Source organism: Rhopalosiphum padi, chromosome 2 (genome assembly GCF_020882245.1).
Source record: "Rhopalosiphum padi isolate XX-2018 chromosome 2, ASM2088224v1, whole genome shotgun sequence".
Lineage (NCBI taxonomy): Eukaryota > Metazoa > Arthropoda > Insecta > Hemiptera > Aphididae > Rhopalosiphum > Rhopalosiphum padi.
The window spans coordinates 28,932,887-28,948,450 of NC_083598.1; the positions used below are offsets into that span (position 1 = coordinate 28,932,887).

The 15,564-nt window shown below is 25.2% G+C and overlaps 1 protein-coding gene across 2 annotated transcripts; it reads right to left on the bottom strand.

The window, feature by feature from the left end:
* Positions 1-5,687: 5,687 nt before the first annotated feature.
* Positions 5,688-13,135, bottom strand: LOC132921719 (polycomb protein Scm). Of its 2 annotated transcripts, none has more exons than XM_060984890.1 (14): positions 12,985-13,135; positions 12,370-12,437; positions 11,964-12,106; positions 10,714-10,846; positions 9,863-9,984; positions 9,415-9,649; positions 9,149-9,334; positions 8,897-9,043; positions 8,703-8,837; positions 8,421-8,618; positions 7,717-7,875; positions 7,378-7,643; positions 7,168-7,295; positions 5,688-6,969 (listed from the first exon to the last, which is right to left on the bottom strand). In XM_060984890.1, the coding sequence occupies exons 2-13, from the start codon at positions 12,389-12,391 to the stop codon at positions 7,170-7,172; spliced, it is 1,872 nt and encodes a 623-aa protein (XP_060840873.1). In that variant the 5' UTR covers positions 12,392-12,437; positions 12,985-13,135; the 3' UTR covers positions 5,688-6,969; positions 7,168-7,169. The 2 variants fall into 2 exon arrangements, with proteins under 2 accessions (XP_060840873.1, XP_060840874.1); XM_060984891.1 differs by lacking the exon at positions 12,985-13,135 and adding an exon at positions 12,649-12,804.
* Between the last annotated feature and the right edge of the window lie 2,429 nt (positions 13,136-15,564).

Consider the following 15,564-nt stretch of genomic DNA (forward strand, 5'->3'; position numbering starts at 1 on the left):
CAGTAACACCACGTAACCAATAAAAAATAACTTTTTCTGACAAACACACATTAAAATATAATATAATATGTAATTACCTACTAACTAGTAACTACAAACAACAAACATGCTTGAGACAATATAGTACCTATTACCTAATTATAACTGTTATTAATTTATTATATTCTGTTTCTGTGCTATTGAGCATTGAGCATATCATAAATTAAAAAAGTATTGTGATAGACATATATAAAATAGTAAGTGATATATAAGTTTTTAATTTTTTAAAAATGAATAACAAATAATAAAAATAATAATAGGCAACTGTTATTGAATATAAGTTAGACAAGTATTGTTACACATTAAATTAAATAGTATTGTCATTTAATATCTGCCTACAGCTTACACATGTTACATAGGCACATAGCGCTGTATAAGTATAACTCAGTAACTGTATAAGGAATTCTGGTATCTATTAAAGTACAATTGTATAAATGTAAGACAGTATAAGTATGTTGGATTATGTAATATATGTAGTGAGATACAAATTAAGAATAAACTACACTAAATCAAATTACATCACTTTTACCGTAGACAAAAAAACGCAACCCAATTCAAATTCAATTAAAATGTATGATATAGAGTAGAGATGTTCCGGGTAGATATTTTTTTATAAACCGGGTACAAGTATCTACTGGCCGAGTAAAATTTTTAATACTAACCGAGTACCGAGTAATGATGGAGTAGAAATGTTTAATGTAAATACAAAATGGGTATCCGCGATTATTGGTTGAAAAATTATAAATAATATTAATTATAAGTTAATAATTTAATTAGTTAAGCAATTATAATATACAGATATACTACTTAGCCAAACAAAGAAACACTATTGAGTATTAACATAAAAACAAAAAATAAAACAAATAAAATTATAATAGGTATTAAACATTAGATACCCTATTAGTAATTAATAATATTATTTCTATACAATAAAAAATATTTAAAATAGTTGTATCGTACTGTCATAGGGAATCCCTCTACCGAGTCTACCGCGACTACCAAGTAAGAGCCGTGTAAAAATGTAGGTATTACGCCGGTACCGAGTAAATGCCGGGTACAAATTTAGTATTACGACGGGTACCTACCGGGTAAGGGCCGAGTTTTAAATATGATATCGAGTACCTAATTGTCGGGTACTCAGAATATCTCTAATATAGAGTATAAATCTAATAATTGTTCATGTAATACTTTAAATAAAACGGAAAGTATAAAATATTTAGGTATTACATTCGATCAACACTTCAAATGGGATATACACATAAATAACACAATAATGAAACTACGGAAATTGCACTATCTGTTTGTTAACGCAAGAAAATTCCTAAATAATCATGCTTTACGTTTGTTATACTTTTCCATGACACAATCTATTCTACAATACGAGTAATGGAGCACGATTTAAGATCTTAAATCGTGATGTGGAGTAACCGCTTGGGGTGGCTTAGGTATTATAGGTAGCAATAAAATATTCAGAACTCAAAAAAGTATAGTTAGTAAGTAAGTTTTCACAACATAACAATTATATTACAGAAATGCCCTATATTATACCTATTCAAATTTAATTTAATTTAAACATAAATGCTATAACACATGTGACATGTTTAAAAAACAATTTAAAAATCCCTACTGGTCGTTTATTAAAATCTAGTAGGTAGTTGTTTTTCGCAAGTGGGTTTGAGATTACTGAATGATATTCCTATGCAAATTATTAATACCTAATACGTTTTATAAAATATACAAACAGTCAATTAAATATAATTATGGTTATTGGTTGATAAAAAATACTAGTAACTTTCAGCTTACGTAATGTACCAGTATATAATATTATAATGTAGACTATTTATTTATTCTTTCTCTGTTCTTATTTATAAATATATACCTATATAGTTCATTTTAGTTGTTTTTACATAGGTATTCATTTATTGTTATTTATGTTTTTATTATTATTTCACTAATTAATAATTACTATTAGATATGTATATCTATGTTTTTTAATTATAGGTACCTAGTCAAATGTATCACAGTTTTTTATGGAAAGATCAAAAATATTATAAAATGTTTAAATGTATACTTCTTTAATAGTACTCCATTATCACCGATAAGAGGTTAACCTCAGTGGTATCTCAGTGGCCATCTCGGGCCATTTAACTATGTTATATATAGGTACACTGAAAATTGTAATTTATTGGCCAATAAAATATTATTATTTAATTATTTTCAATAAAATTAGACAAATATATACTAGGTATTGCAAATTGAAATTGAAAAGATTAAAAGTATAATAAATACTTTTAAATCTCGAATCTTTTGATTTTGTAGATACCTGCATATCTTAATATTATCTTATTATAAATCTTATATATTATCTTATGTATTATCTTAAATAATACATAAACAGATCAATATTGACATTTTTATGGTGCTTCAATGCTTCATATAGGTAATCATATAAAGTAGCATAGGTAATAGATATTTATAGCAGCTAGGTGCCTAGATTAGATATACCCATACCGGCCATACCTAATATCTATTGCCTATTTCGTATGCTCTCCACTATACACGGTGTATCACTTTCAAAGAGGTACAGGCGATTTCTACTTTAATTTTGTTTTTTAGTTCATCAATATTTCGAGGTTTCTGTGAATAGACATTAATTTTTAAATACCCTCACAAAAATAAAACACATGCTAATAAATCAGATGAGCGAGATGACCAATGAATATCAGTATAATACTATTTTTAGCAGTGTTTGAAAGGAAATGAGTTCCAAAAGGAACGAATTCCTTTTTAAAGAACAGCTCTTCGTTAAACAAATTCCATTTTAAAAAAAAAAACGTGAAAATAAACTTTTTTTTAAAAAAAAAAAAAAACGAAATTTTTTGTTCCTTTCGAGTTTCAATTTACACAGATATTTAAATAATTGAAATTAAAATAAATTTTTAAAAGTTCACTAAGAAGTTATGAAAGTATTTTAGTGTACAATATACAAAGTCCCTACTAAATTGCTCCTGTCGAGAGATTTTTTTCTACTGGATCCAATATGGTTCCAATGTAATGAATAATGATCGTCAAAAGTTACAGACTAGATGATTAACTATTTGAGAAATTAGTTCTTCTAAAATAGGACAAAATTAGCTTATAGTCTAGTATTATTTACTATATAATATTAATTTAGATATATTGTTTAAAAATAACGCATAAATGAAAAAAAACTAGAGTAAATAATTAATATTATATATCCTTTATTAACTAAAATAACTAAAGTAAATTATAAAATAATGTAACTGTACTCTGTGGTATGTATAATTAAAAAGTGAACTCAAAAATAAATAACTTACAACGCTAATTAATTAATATTATATGAATATATTTTTCATTTAACCAGTATTGCTATTTCTATAAAGTATAAATGTATATATAAAAAACATTGATGTTTAAATGAGAATATTTATTTTATTTGGAACTAAAATAGAAACTCGTCCATTTTTTAAAGGAACAATTTTTTTTTTTTTTTAAGGAACAAGGAACGGAATGAATATCGATAATACGAGTTACAATTCTTTTACAAATTAAACTATATATAAAAGTTGGAAAATTATTTATTTTTATTTTGTATATAGGTAATTAATAATATACCAATGTTTTTTTTTCAATTAGTTATTACTTAATATTAAAACCTGACACCTGTGCATTAGTCGCAGTGGCGCCATTTGAGTTTTATAATAGTGGTGCCAAAATTTAAGCAGGCCAATTTTTTTTCAAAATATTAAATACAGATGATATGATAGTATGTGTGTAAGTCGCTTGAATGGGGCTAAATTCTTGAAGGGTAGGTATATTTTAACGAATTCAAATTATTCATTAATAATTTATTTGCCTTTTGGTATAGATCCAAAAATATTTAGTATAGGTATTTGCATTTAATCAATGCAATTGTAATTTATTCCAAATAAAATTAATATATTATAATATTACAATAAATAATAATACAATATTCCATACAAAATACATTAGTTTTTTAAATTAATTACCTATGCTATTTTAGCTTAAACCTTCTAGTTTTTATTTTAGAAAATCGATCTACTGCTTCGTCTAAATATATTTTGTTACTATCTTCTTTTTCTATCACTATGACCATTAAATCACTTAATCGTTTGTCACCCATTGAAGATATAATATTGTACTAAATGTAACCGTAGGTAGTCTGTAATGACATCATAGAAATGTTAGAAATATAAAATTATTCTGAATTACAAGCATAATAATATTGTGTAATGGAATACCCACATACGCACGTACGTATGTATTATAATATATTATAGGTACGCTATATAATACTATATACTATACTATATATATTATATATTTATACTATATTTTATTATACCGCATTTATACCTACAACCTAATAACGAAAAAAACATTATCTGGAAAGTTGGAAATATCTTTGTTCAATGATCATCGACGTATAGTTCATGCTATAATCTAATAAGAATCTAAAAATAATAAATATTATGCGTTATTATTTATTACCTATCTACATACATAGATACATAATAATATTATATTATATATTTATAATTTATACCTACGCATGCGTAGAATATAGTATTCATAACAATTAATAATATATTTTAATTTTTACTTATAGGCCATAGACCATCGCCAGAGCGCCGTCAACGCATTATAAATTTTAATCCAGGCTTATAAGACTCGGAAAAAAATAGAGGAGCCAAAGTATACCCTGCTTCCCCCCCCAGCATTAGTGAATAGACTGGAAGTCTACCAGAGACGTCCAGATAAGATTTTTAAGATCTTCCCTACATGGTGAGTGGTCACATACCTACTTACATCAGTTCTTTTTCAGACGACCCATTGGAAATTTAAATAATTACTGAATCCTTTGTAGTTTGTATGGTATTTTGTAAGTAAGAGTGCAAATGTGATTAATATAGTGACATATATTCATAAAAGCGTACCGAGACATATTTTTTTGCCCAAAAAATAAAATAAATTATATTCTTTGTCACTAAAATAGTGCTGAGAGCACCTAAAAAATTGTTACGCCACTAGGCAACAGTCTCTGTTTCCCCCGATGGGGTAGCTACGTGCCACTGAGTAAAGTTAATGTTAAAATGCAAGTCTTTAAAGGTTGAGTTATGCTGTGTAAATCGTACATCTTGTTCTTAGGGAAAGTTTTTAACGGAATAAGAGGAGTCTATGTAATTGAATTTGTTAATTAAGCATTTGGTGCTTAACTTTCAGGTGATAAATCCAGGTGAGGCATATGTTAAGAAACGAGGATAGTATATCTTGGGTCCTAGGGTATTCTTTTTTAGGTTGATAGGGATTTGAGTGTTGACAATGTATAAGTTGGATAACATTCAATAGGGAGTAGAATCAGTAAATGTCTATATATGTGTTTTACTTTGAAGTACTTAGGTCACCAGTGTATACATTTAGAAACAGTTCTATATCACTACCTCAAGAGACACCTACATTTGCTGTTTTTAAGTTAGAGAAAATATTATTAATCTTAGTAAATAGGTACTTACAATTAATGTTAGTTAGTGTAGATAAGATTTATAAAAGTATAAACCAATATTATTAATAATAGTTAATGTGATATATTTATAAAACAATACAAATGCAAACAAAATACTATATTTATTAAAAAATATAATTTTCAATACAATCAATCAAAATATTTCTAAAATCACAGAAACAATTGCCATTACATTTTTCTCCCATTGCGGCTACTAATATTACAATATAATTAATAAATAAAATAAATATTTCTATTACTAAAAATAAATTCAAATAAACCTATATTACAAAAGTTGAATTATGATAAAATATTACAGATTTATCTTACACATAAATTAAAGCTAATAACAAAAAATAACATAAATTAAAAGTACAAAACCATGGAGTGTAAAATGTTATAACTTTCATATGATCACAATTACCGTTTTTAATATTATAAAATTATTTGTTTCTAGTTATTTACTTGTTACTACTAATTAAACTAATAATTTTAGCTAATAGGATATTATGGACTATAGTTTAATGTTTGTGCTAAGCGAGGTTTTGGTTCCCAGAATATTAAATTAATACTTACGATAATATTATTTAATTAATTCAATCACTAATATAATAGGCAATATAAAACTTATAAATATACCCAATAAAAACCATTTTACAAAGAAAAATATTCTGATTTTATGGTACAAAAAAAATAAAATTCATACAACAATTAATATTTTCTAATAAAAATTCATATGGTATTTAATTATTATTTCTTAGTAATTTCTGAAAAACTTGATAATACACTACTAATTATAAGAAAGTTATTCTTAAAAACAAAGTATGAAACATATTAAAAGTACAAATGACTATTAATTTTTTTCCATTGTACAACATGCCAAATTTGTGTATTGTTTAATCACCACTGAGCACAGAGAAAATAAATTAGTTGAATTGCATATTGACTTAAAGCTTACTATTAGTCTTATGGTGTAGACAGAGGTAAAAATACAATATGTAACATCCTCTTAACATATTGATTATTAATTAATAATTAGATTCAATGACAACAAATATGGTTCAAAATTTAGAGATAAGAAAACTATACCTATATTTTATATTTTATCAGATAAAAATATATCATTTTCCATATAAATTAGAAAACAAAAATGAATCATTTAAAAGTTAGTTAATAGAAATGTCATAAATAAAATAATATATTTATTAAGGAAAACATAATTACTAATAACTAAAAAACTTTTAAATTTATGTGATTTCATAGTAAATATCTATTACCTAAGCACCAATCATTCATAATACATTATAATAGTTGGAGAAACAACTTTTAATAATCTAAAATTCACTGTTATCAACCTTGAATAATAAGCTCCCAATGCTATTCACCTGTAAAACAAAAATTAAAAACATATTTCTTTAACAAAAAAAAGAAAAAATTACAATAATTAAAATTCTCATATTTTATTCTAGCTGATTCTATATTATCTATATTTATTGTGTATGTTATGTGACTCGAGTATTAATAATTGAGAATATAAAATTCAGAATTTATTATAAAATAGGTTTTTAATAAATACAACTTACTTTTATCTCCGTCGAGGTTTTAATCTATTGATTAAATTTTGAAGTTTTAAAGCAGGCCCTAATTTAAGTCCCATGTATTTCATCATTGTATCAGAGTTCAATAATAGTAAAGCTTTCCCATCAATTTCCTTAAATAATAATTTTATTTATTTAACATGTTAATATTAGTATAAAGTTTTTGAAAATTTAATCTTAAATAATAAATCTTACATGTTTTCTAAAAAGATCAGCAAATGTATTTAATTGTAAGTCTATACAATTTATATGTTGTATAACATCTTCTACGGACCATTCTGCAGGGTCTACAGGTAATCTTAATGGACCTTCAGTTGGTGTTGTTGAAGATGCAGCTTCCATTTCTGGTTCTGTTGTACATAATTTTTTTGTTACTAATGTTACTTCATCTGGAGTTGAACTTTCTGGTGAACCATGTCGTTTTATACTTTTGCTATCGTTTGTTATTACTTCGTTCACGTCTAAAATAAAAACAATTAGTTTAACAATATAAAACTTTTTATATTATTATAACTATTAAATAATATTATTTACTCTTTTCTAGTTTACACTCGGAACAAACATTTAAAGCAGGACTTAACAAATTTTTGCAACATGATAGATCTTCTAACAGAGTTTTGATATAGTCCCAAAATTCATCTGTTTTCTCAATTTTTGGTAATTTAAAAACTCGAGATTTTCCTTCATATGTAGCTGAATATCAAACAAATTGTATAACATTATGATTTTATTATGAATTATAAAAAATAATTATATTATTTTTTTACAAAAATTGAAATTTTGTTTTCGTTGGAATGGGGATTATTGAGGTTAGTATAAGTTCGGTTAGTTTTTATAAATGCAAACTGGGTTAAGTGTTTTTGAATGGAAGGTTCTATTCTACTCATTAAAAAAAGTTCTATTGTGATGCAGAGCTTATTTAATTATTATAAGGTTTAAAAACATGTAAATTAAAAAAAAATTATAATGAATCACTAATTTATATTAAAAATGATGGCATAAATAGTTTAAACTATATCAGAAATTCATACACAGTTGGTTCATGCCTTTTTAAAACATATTATCTTATACTATATAAATTTATTAAAAATTTTAAAAATACTTTTTTTTTATATTTTGTTAAATTATTATATTATGATTTAATATTAATGAAAAAGATAACAAAAAATTAACATAAGTTAACCACATAACTGATCTAAAAATAAGTGTAGTGTATAATTAATATTTGTTGAGTTTACCTGTTATTGTACATGTACTATCACCTTGTTTCTTCATCAATGTTGTAACCGATTGTATATCATGTGCAGTGTTTACTAAATGTTGTATAGTATCTTTTAAAACTTTTTGTACTAATCCAGGCCCTAATTGCTTGGGAAGTTCAAATAATTTAGAAGAATCCATAAATGGGCCACACTTACACTCGTGGTTTATAAACACTGGAAATTAAATTGTTTTAATTAATTATAAATAAATCAAATTTATAGATTAATTAAATAAGATTAACTAAAAACTTTTTATACCAGAACATGATTCTTGAATACCAGCTTCAAGATCACTTGCACTATCTGGAGTTAAATTTATAGAATCATTAAAATTGTGTTTCATATTTGCTGAAGATTGTGCACTATTTGGTCTACCCCCTGAATAACGAGATCCTGCAATAGTTGATTTGTTAATTTTTTTTACTATAATTCCCAAGTGTAATATTTATTACCTTTGTGACCAGGTGGCTGCAGTGGATGGCCACTTTTTACACACCATCCTACAGGAAATATATCTCTAGAATCATATGAACACCAATAGTCAAATGCACCTCTCCATCCATCAAATGTAACAAATATATTGTTTTTATTAACATCACCTAATACAATTAATATGATATAATTATTTAGTTGATTAATTTTATTAAATATTTAAAAAATAAGTCTACTGATTATAAAGAAGTTAATATAATTAATTAACTTACCAATAGTTGCTACACAAATTAAATGTGGATTTTTTTTATCAACTGCTTCAATTTTTTGACCAACTTTAAATAAATTATCAGTAGGAGTATCTGGTTCAGATTTAAAAGCAGTATCTGGAGAATAAAAAGCTCCATTAAGGGTTTTCACTAGGAACATGGGGAAAAGTGAACCATTCATACGAAAGCCTAAAAATATATTTAAAAATGTATAATTAATTTTCACTAATAATAATTAAATACAAATATATAAAATATTATGAATTTACCAAGTGGAGGTTGTAACATTCCACCTTTTTTTTCTGTGTAACCAATGGGTTTTAATTCTGAAGAGTCAACTAATCGCCAAAAATCATTTTTATTATCTCCTCCATCTAGACGAAGACGTATTCTAGGGCCAACAACACCTATGACAGTTGCAATGCACATAGATGTTATGTTCCGAGGATCAACTGCTTCCAATTTCATACTTGGTTTAAATTCATTATCCGGGGATACTTCATGCTAAATATAATAATATTTTATTCTAATAAGTTAGGTAATAATATATAATTTAAAATTAATTTAAGTTTGATGAAATCATATTTTTTAAACCTAGATAAATTTTAAATAATTAATTACAACCAAAAGTATTGAGGTATAGACAAAAAATGTATATAATATATACAGTATACATATTCAATAAAAATCACTCAAGATTTATTAACTTTATTTAACCTGTTTAAAACAATAAGTAGGAGCTGCTGAGCTTGAAGTTTCTTTAAGATAATTATCCCAATCAAATACTGGATTACCATGAGCAGAAAATGGATTTTCCACTTGAACATCTCCAAATACAGCTAAAACATTGAAAAAATATGAAATAATATACATATTTCAATATTTAACATCAAAATAAAGTTAGTAATTACTACCTAACTATTATTGAAAAACACTAATTGAACTATTGGAAAACAAGAATGAATTGCTTTTTAGAGAACTTAGTAATGAGTAATTTGAATTAAAATATATTTATGTTGCAAACTAATATAATTAAGAAACTAAAAATTGATAATTGTCAATTATTTTTATATAGTAAAGACAAGTCAATATTATATTATGATCAGTTGGAGAAATAATAAACTGTTTTTATATATATTTATTATTTGTTTTAATATTTTTATAAAAGGATTAGAATATTAAATGAAAGTTTAAATTGAACGTCTTTTAGTTACAAAATATTAAATGATATTTTTTGTATAAATTAAAAAATGTAATAAGATCAAACTTCAAGTTCAAGTTAGAATAGGTTAACCTCATCGGACTAACCCAAAACTATTAGCTATAATTATAACTTATAACTTATAAGTATTATATAATTTACTAATTTTGAAATTTAAATAAAATTATGCCGTTTTTGTGGGAAGGGAAGGAGGGAAGGAGAAAGTTAGGTTTGGGCGACATGGGCTGGTTTGATCCATATTTACTGTGCCGAAAAAATTCACTAAAACACCCCTGTAGGTATTATAACACAAATATACAAATATAAAAGTTTAGTAAGGGTTTTAAAATTAAATATAAGTACTAACTTTTTTTGGTTTGTTCTTTTCTTTGATGTTTATTTAAACAAGCAGTCGAACAAAAGTTTTTTGGTGTAGAATCTTGATTTTCTTGTTTAACTGGAGAGCCTTTAATTATATTATCACAATTTGCACATCCGTTCTAAAGTAATGGTAACTGAGTTAAATTTAGTTAAATAAATACAAAGATTTATATTTAGTACTAAAAAATAAAATAAATGTCATAAAAAACTCACATAATTTAACCTGTTGTGTGATTAAGCAACAGTTCTTATTTAAATTGTATAACATAAATAAATAGATTAAGATATTTTAAACAACAATATTAATAAAATACAATCAAATATTACAGTTTAATGATTATAGCTTAAATTATCAAAATTGAATTATTATTAAATAACAAAACCTAACAAAAAAATGAAATACAAATTTAAGATAGCCAAGTCCTATAAATATAATTAGCCACTAATCGGTTGATATGACAGCATTATTATGGGTACCTAACTTTAGTTTTATTTTTTACTGTGAATGATTTGAGAAATAAATTTCTAACTATTTTTAATTAACTTAAATTTGTTTTAAGTATGTGTTTTTAAACAAGATAAAATTAAATAAATGTGGTTAAGATTAGTAACAGAAAAAAAAACCAGTATTTGAATTATATACATCCACATTTGTAACTGAGTTAACAAATATTCTTATGAAAGTATAAAATTTGGGTTGTAAAATATATTCTGAATCTATATTGTACTCAGAAATATTAAATGCTAACAAATGCCATAAATTGAATAAACCTGGAACTTTAAATTGATTGTTTATATTGCAGGGTGATTTTTTTATTTTTAAATATAAAATTTAAATAACAGAATTTTAATGAATTCATTATTAAAAGAAAAATAGGATGAGCATACTTGATATATTTCTTTAATATACTTAATGGTCAGTATGTACATATTTATTATTTATAACTATATAAAAATGTATTTATGAACTTTATTATTGATTTATATATGATATATGCAACATGTAAACAATAAAAATGTAAATTTATGTGTCTCTAATAGTTAAATTTTGAAAACAAAATAAGTCTTAAAAAATGTGATATCTGCCTTAACATATTCATTTTTAAACTTTTATTTAGTACACAACACTCACTTTCATATGTTATTTCTAGCCTCACTGTGGTATAATAATATTTTACTGTTACTCTAAATAGCTAATTAACTAATTTACACATATTATTAAATTATAATAATTACCTTAACATATTCTTTTCGGAATTCTGTAAGACAATTGACAGAACAAAATTCTTTTTTTCCATTTTGTGTAGGTAATACATAATTTAAAGGATGCTTTGAGTCATTGCACATAGTACATGTTGACTTTGCCTTTGGAGGGCGACCTTAAAAAGGCAAAATATTAACTAATTAGAAGATTTGTTTTATATGTATAAGTAAAAATGTAAGATCTGATTAAAATTGAGTCTTATAATAATGTAATTTTAAGCAGACTTCTATTATATTCAATTTCAAACTATAGATTCACTTTTAGGTTAAATTAAGTTAAATTGACTTTTCTTAGAGAAAAAAATCACTCAGTATGTTTACTTTATATATTTAATATTTATTAGTTATTACAAATTAGTAAAATATAGTTGAAACATACCTCTCATCTTGTTGGTTTGCATAAGTATAAAATTAAGTCCAAATAAGTTCTTAATTTTCTTTTTTAACCTAGAATATAAAAAATTAACAATAATAAATTGTTATCTAAAGATTTAATATAATTGTTATAATTTGGTATCCTTTAACAAAATTAAAATTAATTTAAATATTATAAGTGTTCTCTATTTTAATTTTTTTAATTTTATAATACAACTACTACAATATCATTTTCATAGTTTAGTTAAAATAAATTACTGATAACAAAAATTCAGGTACTTACTCAATTTTTTTTTATTATGTTATATAAAAGATACTAAATGAACACCTAAACTATCTGCCAAGCTTATTTAATGTATATAGCTATTTATAATTATATAAATGTATATATTCATAGTAGTTTAAGTATTATAATTTATAAGTAATAATCAACTATTGACAAATTTAATTAATATCAAAAACTTGATATTTGATAATAGACATCATGTTTCACGACTAAGAGAATTTTAAATTTAAAAAAAAATTATGTAAATAAAAGTCATATCCAGATGGCTGTAATTCGTTCGTTATTTATTTATTAATTGTTCAATAAATTATGCAATAAATAAATTAAACTTACTTTAAATTTACTTGTATAAAAGTTTTGAAGTAGAACAACTAAACAGTAAACTAGGACAATAGTTTTTAAAAGTTGATTAGATAAATAGCATTATCGGCTTTTTAGGAGTCTAAAGAAAAAACGTCAACAAAAGAACTTAGTCCGCCATTGGCCGGATATTAAAGATAACAGTGGCTTACAAAATGCAAAGTTTACATAACAGTAGTATCTACAACCATGGTTAATTTGTAAATACATATTTCATGGAACATAGTTGATATCTCATAGTATCATGGGGCAGTTTTTCCCACGAGATAATAGTATGACCTTTAAACCTCAGCTCTAATAAGCTTTAAACAGTTTAAACACCATTTCAAATTATCCAGATAAATAATATACCGGTGCCAATGCGCCATTGACTATAGTACCCGGAATATACGAGGCTAGTTTTCAAGCTACGATAGCAAACTAGCTTATAGTTATTCCTAGTTATTCCTATCCAGGCTTGGAAGAAGCTAGCTTTAAAAAAATAGAACAAATTAAATTTAAAAAAATTAAATTAGTCTGGCTTGAGCGCTTGACATACTAACTTACTAGAATAATCACTAGCTTTCTAGTTTAAAAACAAAGCTAGCTCTGTTTACACAAAGCTAAAATTACTAGTTTTCTAGCTTACTATATAGTATTATCTAGTTATATTGGAGTGGCATGGGGGTCAGATCCCCCCATTAGCTTTTTTTTTGCTTATATTATGCAGTATGCACTAATGCACTACAATGTAATATTTTGTGATATTATGATCTATCAAGGTATTGAATTTTGACAATTTTGTCAATACTGAATACCATTATAATTTTATTTTATTTTATTTGTAGCAAAGTAATGTCTATTTAGTCGAAATGGTCAATGATGAGTGACGACTATGATTATTCTTTATTATAGCTTATCTTATTATTTATATACAATACTTTATATATAATATGTTATTATGTTCGTTACTAGTGTGTGCCAAAAACAATTGAAATTTGAAAATGTCTGAGAAAAAAAAAAATTATCTCAGTGGTTATGTAAAACTAAAATTGCCGAAGACGCAGTAAGCAACTATCAACAGTGCAACGAAGTAACTAACACAGTTGATTTTTCAGATCTAATTCAAAAGTTTAGTGAACTAAAATCTAGAAAAACAAGTAAAAACCGTTGTCTTAAATTCTAAATCATGTGAATTTTTTTATTATTTGCATTGACTATAGGTATGTTGAAAAAGAAACTAGGTCAAAATATTCAAATGTATCCGTTTTTCCGAAAATAAGTGCATTACACTTTACTTGCTAATAAAATTAACACAAATACTCAAATAATATAAGCATTTTGACAAGAAAAATAAAATTCTATAAATAAAAAAAAATGTATAATATAAAATAAAAGGATCAAGGAACTGAGCCGGTTTCTATATAATTTCATAGCTTTCCCAATCCACCTCTGAGTTGAGCTTTTAATTGTTGTTACTTGTTGATATATATATATATATCAGGGGCGTATTTAGAAATGTCTTATGAGGGGAGTGGAGGGGTACAAACAAAAAGTTCAAATTTGCGTAGTAAAATATCTTATATAATTAAAAAAATACGAGGCTTGTTTATTATTTATGACAATATATTATATAATATTAATAAAGTTCGCTAAGCTCAGCTCATGGAAACATGGGCTGTATACACATACACGCACCTACGATAAAGGTAAAATTGTATGATACGCATATAATAATAATTGTATTTCAATCTGGAAATTTCACGAGACGCTATGCCATAATATAACGTATCTTATCGTTTACATACTCGATAAGACAAGTGTGAAGTGGAGTGACTATAATGATTTTATCAGATTATTATTTATTATATTTTGTTATATTGCACCTGCCACCTATACGGCTACGGCCATACGGACTATAAGCTGTGGCTGTACCTACCTATATTATGCGTCTGTTTTCCAAACTCCGACAAATTACAGTTATCATTACCTATAAATCTAAAACACGTCATTATTGTCTTCATCGACGTCGTTGTTTGGTTTTCGTGTTATAGTGGAGTGCAGTCTATAAATGTATTAAAAATTAATAATATGGAAATAACGAGTTTAAACAAAGGTGGTTTAAAAGCGTTATTTAGTGGGCATATCGCATATGTATACTAATAAATATAAAGGTATCAAAAAAAATATCATGGCGCTGCCGCTGCGTGAAATCAAATTTATTAAAATGTCCAGGAATATTACAATCTGAATTGGACTATTCTGAACTGCACGTAATAAAAACACATCTGATGACATGTACCAAAAACACAGAGAAAATCAATGCAACAAAATGTGTGAATAAAATGCTTCAACTTGCTAAAGATAGTGAAAAAAAGCCAGGACAAATATTTTTTGAAGTGGTAGCAAAAGTGGACTAATGCTAGCCGAAGACTTATTTTCGGAAAACTTATTTTGTTAGCTAATTATTTAATATTTTATTTTATTGTGTGTATAGTATACTGTATTTATAAAAACAAATTATTTAACATTTTATTTTATATTATTTGACTAATGTGTATGCAGTATTTTCGG

What these genes read in the sequence shown, in the direction of transcription:
- LOC132921719 (XM_060984890.1), bottom strand. Translation starts at nt 12,391, where the DNA reads ATGCAAACCAACAAGATGAGAG. An exon ending in GCAAACCAACAAGATGAGAG is followed by an intron (nt 12,107 to 12,369) that starts GTATGTTTCAAC and finishes TGCCTTTTTAAG; the next exon opens with GTCGCCCTCCAAAGGCAAAG. An exon ending in TCCGAAAAGAATATGTTAAG is followed by an intron (nt 10,847 to 11,963) that starts GTAATTATTATA and finishes CCATTACTTTAG; the next exon opens with AACGGATGTGCAAATTGTGA.